Source organism: Oncorhynchus clarkii, chromosome 5 (genome assembly GCF_045791955.1).
Source record: "Oncorhynchus clarkii lewisi isolate Uvic-CL-2024 chromosome 5, UVic_Ocla_1.0, whole genome shotgun sequence".
Taxonomy (NCBI): domain Eukaryota; kingdom Metazoa; phylum Chordata; class Actinopteri; order Salmoniformes; family Salmonidae; genus Oncorhynchus; species Oncorhynchus clarkii.
Genome location: NC_092151.1, coordinates 22,704,609 through 22,725,185, shown reverse-complemented (window position 1 = coordinate 22,725,185; position 20,577 = coordinate 22,704,609). Strand labels below are relative to the sequence as shown.

Sequence of the window (20,577 nt, the reverse complement as noted above, 5' to 3'; positions counted from 1 at the left end):
ATAAATAAATAATCAATTTTAGATAACCAAATGTGGAAAAAGGGAAGGGGTCTAAATACTTTCCGACTGCACTGTATTTACCTGGACATTTCTCCTTTATTTTTCTTTTGATCTTGACAGACTCCCCAGTATCTGCCGGTGACAAGCATACCCATAATATGATGTTGCCACCACATTACTTGAAAATACAGAGGGTTGGTAGAATCGTATTTCAAATTATTTTCAGCTGTAATTGTGAAGACCTGCACAATCAAGACATCTTCATAAATGTTTTTACGTTGTCTTTCACTTTGAAAATGTGGAGCAGGTTGTGTAAATCGGTAGAAAAAAACTAGAATGTAATCCCTTTTTAGAACTTTAAGGCAGAACCTTTTGAAGCTGTTAGTGATGTGTAGATTTTCACTAAGCATTGTAAACCATGAATGTATGATATTTCTATCACCTATGCATATGCTCGTGAAGCTAATCTGATAAATAAAATGTAAATATTGTACATATTACATTTGTAATATTACATATTGTGTGTAATGTTTTATTTTTCAATAGAAATACATAAAACAAAAATGATATGGCCTTGGCTTTGTCAGCCGAGTGGCATTTAGCAATGGTTCCCTTTCTGTTGTGTACATAACTACCAAGTAGAAAAGAGGAAATTCTGATCATTATCTTGAATGTATAGGAGAACCTTCGCCTACACCCTGAGATAATTTGCAGCCTTAACTAAAATGGCAAAGAGAACCAATACTAGATTGGCATAGCTCTGATTTATTTAGAAATAGGTTTTCTCTATCCTATAAGATTTGTCTGGGTTATCCTTGGAGAAGACCAAGCAGATTAGAGCTGTGTAAAGTAGCATTCTCAGCCACAAGCATACCTTCCTTCCCTGTTCAGACTCGAGAGGTTGTGAAAGCCAAGGGGAACTACTTTTATGCTTATCAAATCAAAAATCTAATTTTATTGGTTGCATACATTTAGCAGATGTTATTAGTGAAGGAGTACAGATTTGTAAGCAGCATATAAATATGGTGTTTCATACATTGGCATTTTTCCTATTGGCTTACTCACTCCCAAACCATATTACCCAGAGGTGTGTGGAAATTAACAGACACTCGAAACCATGTAATATGGGTGAGAGAGAGGCCCACTCAGGCAATGTGATCTGATTATGGCAAGTTTCCAGGGGGCGTTCCCAGACATTCATCCATAGCCAGTGACCATGGTACTCCTAAGTCTAGGTTAGCTATGCCCAACTCTAAATATGAAGAATGGACATACACTGAGTCTATGAAACATTAGGAACACCTTCCTAATATTGAGTTGCACCCCCTTTTGCCCTTAGAACAGCCTCAATTTGTCGTGGCATGGACTAGAAGGTGTCAAAAGCATTCCACAGGGATGCCTGCCCATGTTGACGCCAATTCTTCCCATAGTTGTGCCAAGTTGGCTGGTTGTCCTTTGGGTGGTGGACCATTATTGATACACACGGGAAACTGTTGAGTGTGAAAAACCCAGCAGCGTTGCAGTTCTTGACACACAAACCGGTGCGCCTGGCACGTACTACTATACCCCGTTCAAAGGCACTCTCATCCTTTGTCTTGCCCATTCACCCTCTGAATGGCACACATACACAATCCGTGTCTCAGTTGTCTCAAGACTTAAAAATCCTACTTTAACATGTATCCTCCCCTTCATCTACACTGATTTAAGTGGATTTAACAGGTGACATCAGTAAGGGATCATACTGTAGCTTTCACCTATATTCACCTGGTAAGTCTATGACATGGAAAGAGCAGATGTTCCTACTATTTTGTACACTGTGCATGTATATTGTACATTTCCCTTGTTTCAGACCATGCAAGAAGCTGCTGGTCTGATTGACATGGACCAAAGCTGTTTCTGACCTGCACCCGACTACCAAAAGAAGATACATTTAGGGTAAGAGAAAAATAAACTGTAATGGATCATTTTCTTTTCTTTCTACTACATCTTAAATCTTTATCTTAAATATATTTCCGTTGAAGTTGGTTTATTGAAGCAGGTTTAAAGTCTCCAAAACCGTTTCTATGAAGTGTGATGGTCTGTGAAAAGGGTAAATCCATTTGAATTCAATCCCTTTTTGAACACATCCCTTTTGATTTAAACATATCTTTCCATACATGTTTTCCAATGGAAGAGGTAGTCAGAAAGGGACTTTTTAGACCTGAATGCCAAAACAAAAATTTTAATATCTTAACCTTTAATGTCAATTATCTAAACTCAAACTCTGATATTTTTCATATTCGTGCATGTTGTAGTTGAGACACAACGTGCTCTTGAATACACGGTGGGTGTCATTGTTAAATAATTGTAGTAGAATTCATAGAATGGACCTACTTTATCCCTTCAGACCAATATAATTTTACTGGTACACCATTGAAATTTAAATTTGAACTTCTAATTACTACCACAGATGTCTATTCTATTATCTATATTTCTATTATATCAATAAGTTTCCTATGGAGGAACGACAGTACAATTTCAAACAACAGATATCCCCATTCAAGTCAGCATTCTTAAATGTGTGGACCTCCAACCATTTTAGTGGTAACATTTGAAAATAAACATTTCTATTGGATTCCCATTTTAGTATATTTATTGCCAAAACGCGACACTCACCCGGTATTCAAGAGCATTTTGTGTCTCAACCGATGGCCGGCACAACATAAAAACCTCAGATGTAAATGAGGTTCTTAGCAAAAATGGAGTTCACAATCTTTTATAATTTACATTTAAGGTAAACAATGACATTGTATTAAAAAAAAATTGACAACCCTGTTTGTAAGCTTTTAAATTGTCTCATTGTATGGTGGGATTTGCAATACAGTCAACTTTGAGCACCTTTATCTCTTGAATGTTTTGGCATTCAGTTCCAAAAAGTTATTTTCTGAGCACTGGGAAAATAGGTATGGAGGTTTTCATTCAAATCAAAAAGGTTGCTGTCAAAAAGTTATTGAATTCAAATGGATTTACCTAATAACCAAATAGTCTTTGTTAATTCGTGTATTGTACCATTTCTTAAAACGCTCACAGTGAACAATACAAGGAAATGCTTTTCTAAGCAAGCTAAGTGTTCTCACTATGCCTGTAGTGTAGAATTATTGTTTTGTTACCATTGTTCATATGCAGAGACATTTACTCAGCCATGTGAAATGTATAGCCTATGCACATTGTCAATGTTGTATAGAAACACCATGCACTATATATTATCACTACAATAACTTTTTAGCTCATACTCATTATTACTGAAATGTCAATTTGTATGAATGTCTAATCCATGGATTCAGCAATGGAAGAGCTGCTTGATTTCTCAAATTAGGGGTGCTAATGTAGAGTAAGTAGTTTTGGTGTGAATTATACATACATCAAGTCAAGTACATTTACAGCACTTTGTCACAGTCCTGCATGTTGCATTACATACAGCAGGTGGCGCTACATATCTATTTAGTACAAACAAGTATTGCATTTACTAAATGGGACTTTTATTTGGTCTGGAGGATATCATGTTTTTATTTTATTTTTTAAGATCTTTAAAAAGGTATTTGTGCCATAAAGTTACAGAACATTACAAAAAAATGATGGTAAATGTTTCAAATAAGAAATCTAATTGTTTGTGTGTGATCTTGTATTGTTTGTGGTTTAATTAAGGGCTTGCGATGCAAGAGTCGCAACTTTAAATCTTCAACATACTTCTAACTTATTGTTAATGGAACTTACGAAAAACAAATGTCCAATTCTATATCTTCGTCATACTACTTGTTCTCAACGCTACTACTCCTACACTGTTTAAGCTAGAAATGTCATTCAAACTTTAAAACATACAGATTGGTCTGGAATAGTGTTTGTATACAACTTTGTATCTTTTATACCTTTTTAAACTATCCAACTTTGTCCTTTATCTCCATCTTCATTCACTTTCATTGCATTTCCTTAAGATGCTAAAAGGACGCATTGTGACATCACTTCCGGCATTCTACTTACTGTAAATGCAACAGTGCAACTTTTGACACAAATCAGCTACTTTGACCACTTTGCAACAATGTAGACAAAACATATCTGTATGCAGAACAAAAATATATTATTCAGAGAAAAAGTTTTCTGTTTTAGTAACCGCAATAACTTTTCTCGTAACTTTTTATGAAACTGACATTTTGAGTATTTCCCTAACATGGGTCCAGCCCATTGCTTGTGCTAGAGAATTTTCAACATTGTATAAAATATTCCGGGCCCTCAGCACAAATGAGTTAGGGACAGCCACAGCTGTAGGCTATTTGCACAAGGGATAAGAAGCCGAGCTTGATTTGGGCAGGAGCTCACCAGAGCTGAGTACCAACACCCAGGGTTGGGGAGTAACGGATTCCATGTATTCCGTTACATGTAAGGGAAAAATCTTTGACACTTCACTGTTTTCTCAATGACATTCAAATCAGCATTGAAAAAAGAAGCAAGTTTAAGTTTGTGCTACCTGAACGGGTCTGACCAAAAGTCAGAGACCACTATGACGACACACCAAATGTGTTTGATGGATCACGGGAAAAGAGCAGGAATAGGCTTTTATAGGCTACAGTCCAAGCTACAGTGGGGAGAACAAGTATTTGATACACTGCCGATTTTGCAGGTTTTCCTACTTACAAAGCATGTAGAGGTCTGTAATTTTTATCATAGGTACACTTCAACCGTGAGAGACGGAATCTAAAACAAAAATCCAGAAAATCACATTGTATGTTTTTAAAGTAATTAATTTGCAGAACTTGTTTTGACTTTGCAGAGCCTGTCAAACCTTACGGTGCCTCTCCTCCTGTCATTCTCCTCATCAACTTCTCGGTCACTGATGTGAAGCGCCCATGAGATATTTAAAAACCTTGTAGAGGACATGACATTGGGGGGGGGGGGGGGGGGGGGGGGGAAGGTGATAGAGTGGGGATGTTTTCCAGTAATCCTTTAGGGGTTTTAACTTCACCAACTCCATGTAAATGACCAGTGAAAAGTAGAGGATGGGCACCTTGGCACCAGGGGCTCCCAGTTGGAGTCACTATCACTGTGAAAGAAAACATTTAAAAAATATTTGTATTTTATGAGCCTTTTATCATCACATAAAATAAACAGATATGTATTGTATAGAGCAGAGGGAACAGTCACTGAGGTGAAGTGCTGTTCCATTCAACTCCGGCCATTGTTGTGGGCCTGCTCTCCCCCCAACAGCACCCAATGGCTATTTCATATGGAAATGTAGAGGGGGAGCAGGCACAGTGGCCATGTGTGTGTTTGCTGTTCTACTCCTTTCCATTTGAATAAAAAATGGAAAATATATATATCTGACATGGAATATATATATATATATATATATATATATATATATATATACACATACATACACACACACACACACACACACACACACAAACAAACAAACAAACAAACAAACAAACACACAGGTTATGAGTCGTACACATACACACTAAAGCCAATGTGTACTTTACACATTTCATCACATATTTCATTGCAAATTGCAAAAAAATCTCTATATATATTTTTGCAAAAACAATATCGATATATATATATATATTTATATTTCATAAAACGGCATTAGCACTTACCAGTCCAGAAGTACATCCTGTCCTTGCAGAAACAGCTGTTCAATGTTTGAATCATAACTGTGTTCACTCAAAGATTCCTCAAACAAATCTGTCTCACTTTCCCGATCAATCTCTTCTATAATCTGGTGCAAATCTGTATACTTAGACTTGGACGTCGCTTTTCCTGATTTATTCGCCATGATGTCTTCAATGAAATCATTGAAAAAACACTTTCCAAAATACTACTTTCCAAAACACTGCTGTGCGTAACAAGCGTGACTGCAACTAGTCTGATGGTCAATGGCAAGAATGAAGTTCGTTACGCGTGCGTTTACAAACAAGGGATGGTGGTCGAAACCATAACCATCACATACAGGCGTTTATCTCAGCTCATTGGCTATCTACCCAGCTAGATTTCAAGGAGATCAGTGGTCATTGGGCAGAAATAGTCAATCAACGAAGCTTCACTAATATTATTGGTGTGCAATGAGGTCTTTGCTCGTTGTCTTCAAATCAGTTCACTTCGGTCAATACTCCCCGCAAAAAAAACAATCAAGTTTGGCTGTGTTGCAAACATCCAAAGGATTGCAATGAAACCAACTATGACGAGATAAACGATTGTTTAGTGTGTGTAATTACGTCGAATGCTCCGTCAAAAGCTGATAGTGATGGAATTCACGACACAAACGGTTTACAAAATGTTTCGTTTTAGGCTATAAAAATTGATTTTATCAAAGAAAACGGCACTTCATGTGATCATTGGGACCCTCAGGAAGAGAAATAAGAGCAAGATATCAGAATGTAAGTCATAATTCTACCTTCAGATGTGAATGTGTCAAAACTGTCATGGCGGAAAATGTTTGTTGCTGTTGATCGCTCTTCTCAAACAAAAGCATGGCCTTTGTTCTCTGTAATAGCTATTTTAAATCGGAAAACAGAGTTTGATTACCAAGATTCTAATCTTTTGAAGGATGTAAGACACTTCTATTTTCAAGAATGTTTAATGTTACGACGTTGTATTTTTAGTTAGTCACTCTGAAATTTCCCCGGATGTTGATCCCTGTACGGGGATCGCAGCCATAAGAGGTTTTAATTCAACTGTTTCCCATGCTTGTTCAATGAACCATAAACAATTAATGAACATGCACCTGTGGAACGGTCGTTAAGACACTAACAGCTTACAGATGGTAGGCAATTAAGGTCACAGTATGAAAACTTAGGACACAAAAGAGGCTCAATCCCATTGAGCACGTCTGGGACCTGTTGGATCGGAGGGTGAGAGCTAGGGCCATTCCTCCCAGAAATGTCTGGGAACTTGCTGGAAGAGTGGGGTAACATCTCACAGCAAGAACTGGCAAATTTGGTGCAGTCCATGAGGAGGAGATGCACTGCAGTATTTAATGCAGCTGGTGGCCACACCAGATACTGACTGTTACTTTTGACCTGGTAACCTTGGTTAGCGCGCACTGTGCCCGGCCCGCCACAGGAGTCGCTGGTGCGCGATGAGACAAGGATATCCCTACCGGCCAAACCCTCCTTAACCCGGAGGACGCTAGGCCAATTTTGCGTCGCCCCATGGACCTCCCGGTCGCGGCCGGTTACGACATTATGTTGTTCTTCACTGTGCTCTGTCACTGATGCTGCCTGTGGTTGTTCGTCGCTGTTATTTTCTGCCTCTGTTCTGTCATGCTCTCTCGCTGCCTCTGCCTGTTCATTGGCTTGCTCAATGACGTTATCATCATCTTCGACTGCATCCTCACTAACGTTAACCCTCTACTGCTGCTCCCCTGTCGGCTGCGTCTCCCCTGTACTACTGTTCTTCTTAAAGAAAGAAGAGATATCCGTGGACTTTCTCTTCATTGTCTGCAAATTGACATAGCTACAGCGACTAATCGTAGCTAGTAAGCTAACGCTATACCAGCCCATAACGTCAGCTAGATGCTCATCAAGTGGTTTGAAAATGGTGGTTTGAAAATCTTTCTAGAATGCTACGATAACTCTAACTATAGTTAGCTAGCGCTCTCTGCTGTAGAGTAACCTTAAGGCATAAGCTAGCTAGCTAAGCCCCCCAATACCGAATTTAACTAGCTAACTTAGCTAGATAGCTAACTAACGTAAGCTAGCTAGCTAGGTAATTCGACACCGTCAAAAAGCGAACAGTTTACTAAATATATATATATTTTTTACTATAAGTAGTATTGTATGACTTACTCACCCATTAGCAGTCTGGTGGTCTCAACTCTGCAGGCAGCTGCCAGCTAGGCTAGCTTCCGATGATGCCACCAGAGACACGAGGCAGAGCTCAGCTGCTGCTGTCCATGAGGCAGACTGTCATCTGGCAGTGCACTGTGCAGCAGCAGGCCAGGGGAGGGGTGACGCAGTGACGGACGGTCAAAAGCGGTTGGCTGGCGAAACATTTATTTTCTTTCACATGAACTATTATGAAAAATATACATTATTGATTTAAATTAATAGTACTAATGTAACATATCAGATAGAAGCATATTATGCATACTCAGAAGCATTTATGCATTTGCGACTAGCGAGGGGGGGCCAGCAATTGTATCAGGGTGGCCGTGACCCCCCCATGTCCACCCGTTGGCTGCGCCACTGCCTACAACATCCACTAAGCCAGTCAGCCTGAACAACACAGGCATGTATGGTCACGTGATTTATGAAATCACACAATTTTTTTCTTCCCACCTGTTGTGTGAGGGAGGGGTGTGGTACCCTACCTCTTCAGTTGACTGTAGCCAGCAGATTGACCAATTTGCTTACAATTGCACTAGGGTCAGACAGGTTTACTGTGTCGATTAAGATACAGAAAAACTGGGATAAAGGGACAATTCAGAGTGCAGCGCATTTGTCATCCCTGGATTGAGGTACATTTTCTGAGACATATCTCACGCTGGCACTGCTGGGTCTTAATTAATCTATATAGGAAGCGTGTCTGACCCTAGTGCAGCTATAAGCAAGCGCGACGGATCTGCTGGCTACAGTTGACTTCAAAGTTGCACAGACAAAAGGAATACACAAACGCTTGAATCAGCATTCAACACTCTTCGTACATCGCAGGTAGATTATTGCTGGAAAGTTTTGTGGAAGTTAACATGAGTTTCAAGCGGCATTGGTTGAATCTTGTGTTTTTATTGGCCTGCGCCGAACTATGTCTGTCTCAGAAAAATGGTAAGAGAAGGCCTTTTCCCTCTATTTCTCTCATTATTTGTTTTTTTTCTTCGATCAGATAAATGACATTGTGATATTCTTTAACGCCTTGATGGACAATTTGTTGCGTCGGATCCCCTCTATCTGATTCCTGAATGAATACAGATATTGTAAAATACACTTGCTTGTTATGCTGTGATGGTATTTGCAATGTCGGTGTGGTTACAGACCTCAAGACGACATTGAGTGATGATGTCATCATCCCACATGTCAATGATACGCTGTACTTCACAAAATCGAGATGACCGCCCGAAGGGTATATTGAAAAGCAGGAGCAACGAGTTAGCCAGCTAAATTGGGTAAACAACCAGAAATAACTATTTGTCTGATTCATAAAGAAAGCTCAAATTAAATATGCGTTTTTGGTTGCTGAGTTAAGGCCAGGAACCACACCATCAAAAGGTAATTGTTTCCCCTTAATCATTAAACAATCAACGTCTATCAGTTGGATGAAGACAGCCTAAATAGTTTGGTTTCATTTTGTAAAGACATTCCAGGACTTGTGCAGAGCAGATTGTAGATGAATACTTTAGTATTTTACAGACAGAAAGATTAATAGACGTACATGAAACGCATTTTTTCTAAGAAAATGTTATCTAGAATAGAAAATGGACAACATATCAACATTTTTCTCTGGGCAAGCCTGGAGAATATATCTAAGGTTAAGCACACAAAATGTGGTCAAAGCAAATGCTTCTGAAGCAGAGAAATTAGTTTGGGTGTGGAAAGAGTCTGACTTTCAGGAAATGGAAGCTACAGACAAGTATACTGAATTTAAATCAAATCAAATGTATTTATATAGCCCTTCGTACATCAGCTGATATCTCAAAGTGCTGTACAGAAACCCAGCCTAAGACCCCAAACAGCAAGCAATGCAGGTGTTGAAGCACGTTGGCTAGGGAAAACTCCCTAGAAAGGCCAAAACCTAGGAAGAAACCTAGAGAGGAACCAGGCTATGAGGGGTGGCCAGTCCTCTTCTGGTTGTGCCGGGTGGAGATTATAACAGAACATGGCCAAGATGTTCAAATGTTCCTAAATGACCAGCATGGTCAAATAATAGGTCTGGGACAGGTAGCACGTCCGGTGAACAGGTCAGGATTCAATAGCCGCAGGCAGAACAGTTGAAACTGGAGTCATCATGCCAGGTAGTTTAGATTACCAAACAAGAAATACCTATTTAGACCCAATCACCGTCTCTTCAAAATAAGTTACTAAATATGGTCGTATTTGTAACACTATGACATGGACATTTAAATTGTGTGTAATTTAATGTAGTGAGCTTTGAAATGATTGATGTAGGTCCATTTTATAGTGGTTCAACTTCATTAAAATGTTGATAGTAGTATAAATATACATTTTAGAAGTTTTTGAAATATTTATGTTTACATTTGAAAATACTAATATTAATGGACCAAAATACTAACAACAGGTAGATGCAAACATTTTATTTTAGTCTGTGGTGCATGGTGATGGCAATACCCACCCGTAGCACGCACTCCAGCAGGTGTATCTCACTGATCATCCCTAAAGAAAAAAACCTCATTTGGCCGCCTTTCCTTCCAGTTCTCTGCTGCCTGCGACTGGAACGAATTGCAAAAATCGCTGAAGTTGGAGACTTTTATCTCCCTCACCAACTTCAAACATCTACTATCTGAGCAGCTAACCGATCGCTGCAGCTGTACATAGTCCATCGGTATATAGCCCACCCAATTTACCTACAGTGCCTTGCGAAAGTATTCGGCCCCCTTGAACTTTGCGACCTTTTGCCACATTTCAGGCTTCAAACATACAGATATAAAACTGTATTTTTTTGTGAAGAATCAACAACAAGTGGGACACAATCATGAAGTGGAACGACATTTATTGGATATTTCAAACTTTTTTAACAAATCAAAAACTGAAAAATTGGGCGTGCAAAATTATTCAGCCCCCTTAAGTTAATACTTTGTAGCGCCACCTTTTGCTGTGATTACAGCTGTAAGTCGCTTGGGGTATGTCTCTATCAGTTTTGCACATCGAGAGACTGACATTTTTTCCCATTCCTCCTTGCAAAACAGCTCGAGCTCAGTGAGGTTGGATGGAGAGCATTTGTGAACAGCCGTTTTCAGTTCTTTCCACAGATTCTCGATTGGATTCAGGTCTGGACTTTGACTTGGCCATTCTAACACCTGGATATGTTTATTTTTGAACCATTCCATTGTAGATTTTGCTTTATGTTTTGGATCATTGTCTTGTTGGAAGACAAATCTCCGTCCCAGTCTCAGGTCTTTTGCAGACTCCATCAGGTTTTCTTCCAGAATGGTCCTGTATTTGGCTCCATCCATCTTCCCATCAATTTTAACCATCTTCCCTGTCCCTGCTGAAGAAAAGCAGGCCCAAACCATGATGCTGCCACCACCATGTTTGACAGTGGGGATGTTGTGTTCAGTGTGATGAGCTGTGTTGCTTTTACGCCAAACATAACATTTTGCATTGTTGCCAAAAAGTTCAATTTTGGTTTCATCTGACCAGAGCACCTTCTTCCACATGTTTGGTGTGTCTCCCAGGTGGCTTGTGGCAAACTTTAAACAACACTTTTTATGGATATCTTAAGAAATGGCTTTCTTCTTGCCACTCTTCCATAAAGGCCAGATTTGTGCAATATACGACTGATTGTTGTCCTATGGACAGAGTCTCCCACCTCAGCTGTAGATCTCTGCAGTTCATCCAGAGTGATCATGGGCCTCTTGGCTGCATCTCTGATCAGTCTTCTCCTTGTATGAGCTGAAAGTTTAGAGGGACGGCCAGGTCTTGGTAGATTTGCAGTGGTCTGATACTCCATCCATTTCAATATTATCGCTTGCACAGTGCTCCTTGGGATGTTTAAAGCTTGGGAAATCTTTTTGTATCCAAATCCGGCTTTAAACTTCTTCACAACAGTATCTCGGACCTGCCTGGTGTGTTCCTTGTTCTTCATGATGCTCTCTGCGCTTTTAACGGACCTCTGAGACTAACACAGTGCAGGTGCATTTATACAGAGACTTGATTACACACAGGTGGATTGTATTTATCATCATTAGTCATTTAGGTCAACATTGGATCATTCAGAGATCCTCACTGAACTTCTGGAGAGAGTTTGCTGCACTGAAAGTAAAGGGGCTGAATAATTTTGCACGCCCAATTTTTCCATTTTTGATTTGTTAAAAAAGTTTGAAATATCCAATAAATGTCGTTCCACTTCATGATTGTGTCCCACTTGTTGCTGATTCTTCACAAAAAAATACAGTTTTATATCTTTATGTTTGAAGCCTGAAATGTGGAAAAAAGTCGCAAAGTTCAAGGGGGGCGAATACTTTCGCAAGGCACTGTACCTCATCCCCATACAGTTTTTATTTTATTTACTTTTCTGCTCTTTTGCACACCAGTATCTCTACCTGCACATGTTCATCTGATCATTTATCACTCCAGTGTTAATCTGCTAAATTGTAATTATTCACTCCTATGGCCTATTTATCACCTACCTCCTCATGCCTTTTGCACACAATGTATATAGATTCTTTTTTTCTACTATGTTATTGACTTGTTTATTGTTTACTCCATGTGTAACTCTGTGTTGTCTGTTCACACTGCTATGCTTTATCTTGGCCAGGTCGCAGTTTCAAATGAGAACTTGTTCTCAACTAGCCTATCTGGTTAAATAAAGGTGGGGGGGAAGAAAAAAAAATGGCCTTAAATAGACCATGCCCATTTTAAGCTTATCCTTCCAAGAAATGTAAAGTTTAGGCTAACAGGCTGACCACACCGCTCGCGTCGCAAAATACATTTAGAAATCTGTTATTCAATTATTGCACCCACACTGCTCGCGCGCGCCAACGAGCGTCTGCGGTGCCAAGGGCTAAAATAGAAATCAGTTCTATGAGTAGAGGGTAGAGGACCTTGTGCATTTCAGGTAAGATAACAACTCAATGTTTATATCCCAGTACAAATTAGCTAGCAATAGAAAGCTAGCTAAATCGGACAAATTAGCTAGCCAGTGCAAGCTAACTAGCAAAATTGCCATAAATGTTTAATGCTTTTTGACCTGTCCCCAAATGAATATAATTGGTTCAGAGTTTGTTTTGATATTTTAACCTGCGTACCGTGATCGTGTTTGGTGTGGGGGGACAAAATACATTTATTGACGATGGCGAACGAGGGCGCACGCGCGCAGCCGGTTTGGGTTCCGTGTAACACCTTGAACCTGTTTTGTAGTATACCCCTCTGGAATCTTATTAGTTGATTTTTAAAAGTGTTTACTTTTGATATACAGCTGAAGTCGGAAGTTTACATACACTTAGGTTGGAGTCATTAAAACTCGTTTTTCAACCACTCTACAAATTTCTTGTTAACAAACTATAGTTTTGGAAAGTCGGTTAGGACATCTACTTTGTGCATGACACAAGTCATTTTTCCAACAATTGTTTACGGACAGATTATTTCACTTATAATTCACTGTATCGCAATTCCAGTGGGTCAGAAGTTTACATACACCAAGTTGACTGTGCCTTTCAACCGCTTGGAAAATTCCCAAACATGATGTCATGGCTTTAGAAGCTTCTGATAGGCTAATTGACATACTTTGAGTCAATTGGAGGTGTACCTGTGGATGTATTTCAAGGCCTACCTTCAAACGCAGTGCCTCTTTGCTTGACATCATGGGATAATCAAAAGAAATCAGCCAAGACCTCAGGAAGAAAATTGTAGACCTCCACAAGTCTGATTCATCCTTGGGCGCAATTTCCAAACGCCTGAAGGTACCACGTTCATCTGTACAAACAATAGAACGCAAGTATAAACACCATGGGACCACGCAGCTGTCATACAGCTCAGGAAGGAGACGTGTTCTGTCTCCTAGAGATGAACGTACTTTGGTGCGAAGAGTGCAAATCAATCCCAGAACAACAGCAAAGGACCTTGTGAAGATGCTGGAGGAAACGGGTACAAAAGTATCTATATCCACAGTAAAACGATTCCTATATTAACATAACCTGAAAGGCCGCTCAGCAAGGAAGAAGCCACTGCTCCAAAACCGCCATTAAAAAATCCAGACTGCAGTTTGGGGACAAAGATCGTACTTTTTGGAGAAATGTCGTCTGGTCTGATGAAACAAAAATAGTTCTGTTTGGAGATGATGACCATCGCTATGTTTGGAGGGAAAAGGGGGAAGCTTGCAAGCCGAAGAGCACCATCCCAACTGTGAAGCATGGGGGAGGCAGCATCATGTTGTGGAGTGCTTTGTTGCAGGAGGGACTGGTGCACTTCACAAAATAGATGGCATCATGAGGCATGAAGAAGGAAATTTATGTTGATATATTGAAGCAACATCTCAAGACATCAGTCAGGAAGTTAAAGCTTGGTTGTAAATGGGTCTTCCAAATGGACAATGACCCCAAGCATACTTCCAAAGTTGTAGCAACATGGCTTAAGGACAACAAAGTCAAGGTATTGGAGTGGCCATCAAAAAGCCCATGACCTCAATCCTATAGAACATTTGTGGGCAGAACTGAAAAAGCGTGTGCGAACAAGGAGGCCTACAAACCTGACTCAGTTACACCAGCTCTGTCAAAAGGATTAGGCCAAAATTCAACCAACTTATTGTGGGAAGCTTGTGAAAGGCTACCCGAAAAGTTTGACCCAAGTTAAACAATTTAAAGGCAATGCTACCAAATACTAATTGAGTGTATGTAAACTTCTGACCCACTGGGAATGTGGTGAATGAAATAAAAGCTGAAATAAATCATTCTCTCTACTATTATTCTGACATTTCACATTCTTAAAATAAAGTGATGATCGTAACTGACCTAAGACAAGGACTTTTTACTAGAATTAAATGTCAGGAATTGTGAAACTGAGTTCAAATGCATTTGGCTAAGGTGTATGTAAACTTCTGACTTCAACTGTAGTTTGCATAAGAACAGTGGTGATAAAAGTTCTCAATTGTCATACTTGAGTAAAAGGTAGGATACCTTAAAAAAAGACCAATATTCACAAAGTAAAACGCTACTAGAGTAAAAGTATAAAAGTACATGGTTCTAAATATACTTAAGTATAGTCATGGAAAACTTACAAAATGTTCATAATTGATAATTTCTTATACTAAGCAAACCAGACTGCACAATAAAAGCACAACTGGAACTCACAAATAATTTACAAACACAGTATTTAAGTTAAGTGAGTCTGCCAGATCAAAGAGTGTAGGGATGACAACTAGGGTTGCACATTTTGTGGAATATTCAGAGGTGGAAACTTTAAGTGGAAATTGATGGAAATATATGCAAATTAATATTAATACTATTTAAATGTAGATGTTTTTTGCATTGGATATATTTACCATATCATCTGGAGACAGAAACATAAACAGTTTACCTTATCATAAATAGACATAATTGCAAATGGTTAAATCCTTCCAATAGATATAAAAAATATATAAAAAAATATTTACGAATTGAACTTTTTAATGAAATGAGTTGAATCTTCACATGGGATGATTTCACTGAACAACAAAAGAAAGGGAATATTGAATGATTAACAATGATCCATCACATCTCCCAAAAAACGTTTTCAACATTCATCTGTAAAATGATAGTCTAGAAACTAAAGCTTTGGTTGTCTTCCTCTCAGGCTTCCATGTCTTCTCCCTGGACCTCCTCAATGTCCACCTCTTGAACATCAGACTCTGGGGCCTATTCTTCACTGTCACTTTCCAACCCTGTTGAGGATGGCTCGTTGTCAGGCTCAAAAAGCCCAAAATTTGCCCGGTTGGCCACCAATTTTTCAACCCGTGTATTGGTCAGCCTGTTGCGTGCTTTGGTCTGTGTGTGTTCCCAAACAGGGACCAGTTGAGCTCTGAGGCAGCTGATGTTGGTGGGATTTGGAGGATGATGGAAGCAACAGGGGAAAGAGCATCAGATCCATAAAGTCCCTTCCACCAGGTGGCTGATGAGATATGTTGGCATGACTGCTATATTGCATCTCCATCCCAAAGCCCTTGCTTGGAAGTGAACTACGCCAGACTGTATGCTCTTGCCAGCATACTTGGGGTCCAACATGTACGCTGTGGCGTGTATGGGCTTCAGGCAGATGTCTTCACCCTATTTGATGTATTTCAGAACTGTAGTTTCCTCTGCTTGGAGCAACAGTGAAGTGGGCAGGGCAGTACAGATTTCTTATCTTACATCTGCAAGCAGTCTGAACATCAGACAGGATGGCATTTTTATTTTATCTTTATTTAACTAGGCAAGTCAGTTAAGAATGTTCTTATTTACAATGACGGCCTAGGAACAGTGGGTTTATTGCCTTGTTCAGGGGCAGAACAACATATTATTACCTTGTCAGCTCGGGGATTCGATCTAGCAATCTTCCGGTTACTAGTCCAACGCCCTAACCACTAGGCTACCTTCCGCATTGTCTCCCTCAAACCGTGCAATGGCGACTGCTATAGGTTTCAGGAGCTTCAGGCTGCTTCCCAAAATACATCATCCAGTAGGATCCTCTTGATGGGGCTGTCCATATTAGCAGACTGTGGTATGGCTATTTTTGGGATGGACACCTTCCCCTCCAGTAGACTGTCAAACATGATGACAACACCACCCCAATGGGTGTTGCTGGACAATTTCAATGTGGTGCTCTTGTTCTTTTCACTTTGCTTGGTGATATTGCTGCTATAACTTGATGACCTTTCACATACCTAGCCATTTCTTTGGCTCTCTTGTAGAGTGTATCCATTGTTTTCAGTGCCATGATGTCATTGAGGAGCAGATTCAATGCATGAGCAGCACAGACAATGAGTATGATGTGAGGGTTGGACTCCTCCACTTTATACCAAGCAGCCTTCATGTTCGCAGCATTGTCTGTCACCAGTGCAAATACCTTCTGTGGTCCAAGGTCATTGATGACTGCCATCAGCTCATCTGCAATGTAGAGACCGGTGTGTCTGTTGTCCCTTGTGTCTGTGCTCTTGAATACGGGTTGAGATGATGTAGTTAATTATCCTTTGCCCACAAACATTCGACCACCCACCAGAGATGATTGTAATACAGTCTGCTTTCTCTATGATTTGCTTGACCTTCACTTGAACTCTGTTGCACTCTGCATCCAGCAAATTAGTAGATAAAGCATGTCTGGTTGGAGGGGTGTATGCTGGGTGAAGAACATTCAGAATTCTCTTCCAATACACATTGCCTGTGAGCATCAGAGGTGAACCAGTTGCATACACAGCTCGAGCAAGACATTCATCAGCATTTCTCTGACCACATTCCTCCATTGAGTCAAAAAAACCTTCTGATTCCAGGAGGCCCATGAGCTGTTGCTATCGTTAAGGTGTTTGATTCATCATTTTCACCTCAAATAGAAGTAGAGGGACTTTTGTCAGAGGTTGCTTGTTGTGAGTGCTAAGGGAACTTTATGCACTTGGGAAGATGATTCTTCGTCTTTGTTACGTTCTTCACATATGATTTGGAACAGTGTTGGCAAATGTACACAGCTTTTCCTTCTACATTAGCTGCAGTGAACTGTCTTCACACATCAGATAGTGCCCATGGCATTTTCCTGTACAGATTAGGAAAAGAATGAGTAAAAAAAAACATGTACAGATAAATAGTTAAGCAGTTAGATTAAACAACTCATTTGTAAGACTTTTTTTAAAAATGAAACATATATGGAAACAGGTGAATTATCCCTTCTCAGTTAGCAGGCTCAAACAAGCTAAAACCCACATGGTAGCAAATACTAACTAGCATAAGTTGTTAAGAAGTTAGAAATTATTTAAACTTTGCTGTAGGCTACTATTTACTAGTTAACAGAAAATCATCTATGTCATATAAAATATATTCACCCCACCCAGTATTGTAATCAAAACTTACCAGAAAGCATGTAGTCCTTGGCTCAGACAGTGTAGTAGTGTGGGCTCCGTAGCATCTCATTAGTGTGAAAGATCTTGAGAATCAGCTGTACATGTGATGGAAGAGTGCACTGTGCATGCAGACGGTTGCAATTCCATTGAATTGGGGATAGTTTAACCAAAATATGCCACAAGACCTAGAATTGCCTTTTGTGTACCCCACAAAAAAAGGTTCACTGTTATAAGCTAACTTTTTTCATGAACTTTAAGCAGAATTCCCCAAATTGCAGGGCTTAACTTACAATGGAAAATTTCTGGGAAATATTCCGGAAAGTTTTCGAAAAGTTTGCAACCCTAATAGTATTAGATTGATAGGTTAGATTGTCCTGCCTCAGCAAGAATAATGTAACGACTACTTTTTGGTGTCGGGAAATTAATGGGAGTATGAAGTACATATCGTCTTTAGGATCGTAGTGAAGTAAAAGTTGTCAAAAATATAAGTAGTAAAGTACAGATACCCCCCCCCCCAAAAAGGTACTTTACAACACTGCATAAGAACAATTAGAAAAGTAATAATTTAAGTATGCAATAAATCTCAAATGGCTATTGTATTCAAATAGCATACATTGTAACCTAATTTTTGGAATTCCTTAAACAGCCCTATTTATTTTCATCTTGTTTCTCTCTTTTCTCAGAGCAGTTTAATGCTGGCGTTGAAGACCGAGGCTTCACGGGGGAGGAGATTGCGGCGGGGGTGCAGGTCTCCCTGGAGGCCTGCATGGTTCTGGACAGTCATCTGACCACTGTGTTCTTCCCCATTGTCTACATAGTGGTGTTTGCTGTGGGGCTGCCCACCAACGCCATGGCCATCTGGGTCTTCCTGTTCAGGACCAAGAAGAAGCACCCTGCCGCCATCTACATGGCCAACCTGGCTCTGTCTGACCTGCTCTTTGTCATCTGGACGCCTCTGAAGATCGCCTACCACTTCAACGGTAACGACTGGATCTATGGAGAGAGGCTGTGTAAAGTCCTGGTGGGCTTCTTCTATGGGAACATGTACTGCTCCATCCTCTTCATCACCTGTATCAGTGTCCAGCGCTACTGGGCCATTGTTTACCCCCTCTCCCAGGATTGTAGGAACAACCATGTAGCTATCAGTGTCTCGGTCGCAATCTGGGTGGGGGTCTGGCTGCTGACCACCCCTCTCTACCTCTACGACCAGACAGTCAAGGTGACCAACCTCAACATCATCACCTGCCACGACGTCACCCGGCCCAGCCAGAATAGCATGGCTGCTGGCTTCTTCCTGACCATGGGAACCCTGGGATTTGTAGTTCCCACCGTGTTGTGCGTGGTGGTTAACGTTCTGATGCTCAAGTCCCTGAGGAACTCAATGACGGACGCCAGCATCACCAAGAACCGGCGCAAGGCTGTGGTGCTTATCATTACTGTGCTGATAATTTTCCTGGTCTGTTTCACCCCCAGTAACATCATGATGCTGGTGACCTACTCTCTCCTGCTGGCTCAAGTAGTACACAATGACTACGGCTTCTACATCACCACCCTGTGTCTGGCCAGCCTCAACAGCTGTGTGGATCCATTCATCTACTACTTCATCTCAGAGGAGTTCAGGGAGCAAGTAAAGAACACGCTGAGGTGCCGGAGCCAGAGGGCATGATGAGGATCTCGTTCACTGCTCTGAAGTACTTCAAGATGAGTAACACCATCCAGGTTTGGGGTCAATTCCAGTCAATTCAGTGTGGAATTGGATTGGTTGATTTGGTTTACTTTCTGAATTGTCTGGCATTAAAATGGAATTGGCCCCAACCTTGGTACCTGCACCTCAGACTCAGGGAACACACAGAGCAGCTATGTTTAGGGGGGTTGTCATGTGGAGATCAAAGTTGGCTGTACTGATGTTTTTAATGAACTGGACAGGTTAAAGGGAATACCGGGTTGGTCTCAAATACTAGGTGTCTTTCACCTAACATTTTGTTTTCATCATCATCAATGGAGAGAGAGATGAGATGCAACCCCAGACTACTTCATATTATGTGCTTGTTATATTGCCTCCTCTCCCCTCATACAATTTTAGTGCAGATTTTGTTGGTTTTATCTAGAAAACAAAATCAGAAAGAGTGTGTTACTGATCCATCCTCCACATTTAGACAGTCAAAGATGTCCATTATGTTTGTTCCAGCACTGAGCTCTCTGAAACTGTTAACTTAGTTTTTAGTGCCCAGCACTGACCCTTCACTTCTGGCAACAGGTATTGTTCTTTATCAAGTGAGCCATACATGACCTACTGTACAATGCCTAGTGAAAGTCTATACACCACTTGCATAGTGTCATGATGTGGCCCTTTCTGGGTATAGGTTGTGGCATCCCCCTCTCTCTTTCACCTACACCCAGGTTCTGTTATCGCAGGCCATAAATTCCTGGAGGAGTTTCCCTCCCCCTGGCCATGCAGAAAGAGACACACAGGGAGAACAAAGGATTTCACATGGCGAACTCCTAAATCCACAAAATGGGATTTTGAAACAAAATGTCCACTTGTGGGAATGGTCTGTGGACACTTAAGTGACGGGTATGACAAGTGCGTTTTCTTTGGTGACCTCAAGAGAGGACAGGAAACACACATAACTATATCTCTGAATGTGTATGAATGAGTAAAGCAGAAACAATTTGTGAAATGATGTGATGTTAAACCTTTAACGTGAGAGAATTGAATTCCCTTTAAAGTTGAATTAAGTCATTAAGTCATTGGCTCGCCCCCGTGAGCACAGACATGATCTGGCATCATAGAACCACCTTTTCTATTGTTACGAATAAACCCCCCTCCTGACGAAATCCTCTTCATGCCACAAAAACCTCAGTGTCAGT

General features: G+C 40.4%; 1 protein-coding gene across 1 annotated transcript; it reads left to right on the top strand.

Annotated features, from left to right (window-relative positions):
• The first annotated feature begins 8,668 nt into the window (after window positions 1-8,668).
• LOC139409903 (proteinase-activated receptor 2-like) lies at window positions 8,669-19,420 on the top strand. The gene is made up of 2 exons (XM_071155312.1): window positions 8,669-8,798; window positions 18,390-19,420. The coding sequence occupies exons 1-2, from the start codon at window positions 8,723-8,725 to the stop codon at window positions 19,370-19,372; spliced, it is 1,059 nt and encodes a 352-aa protein (XP_071011413.1). The 5' UTR covers window positions 8,669-8,722; the 3' UTR covers window positions 19,373-19,420.
• Window positions 19,421-20,577: the final 1,157 nt, after the last annotated feature.

Coding starts and splice junctions, on each gene's coding strand:
- LOC139409903 (XM_071155312.1), top strand. CDS start 8,723: ATGAGTTTCAAGCGGCATTGGTTGAATCTTGTGTTTTTATTGGCCTGC. Junction 8,799..18,389: donor ATGTCTGTCTCAGAAAAATG/GTAAGAGAAGGC, acceptor CTCTTTTCTCAG/AGCAGTTTAATGCTGGCGTT.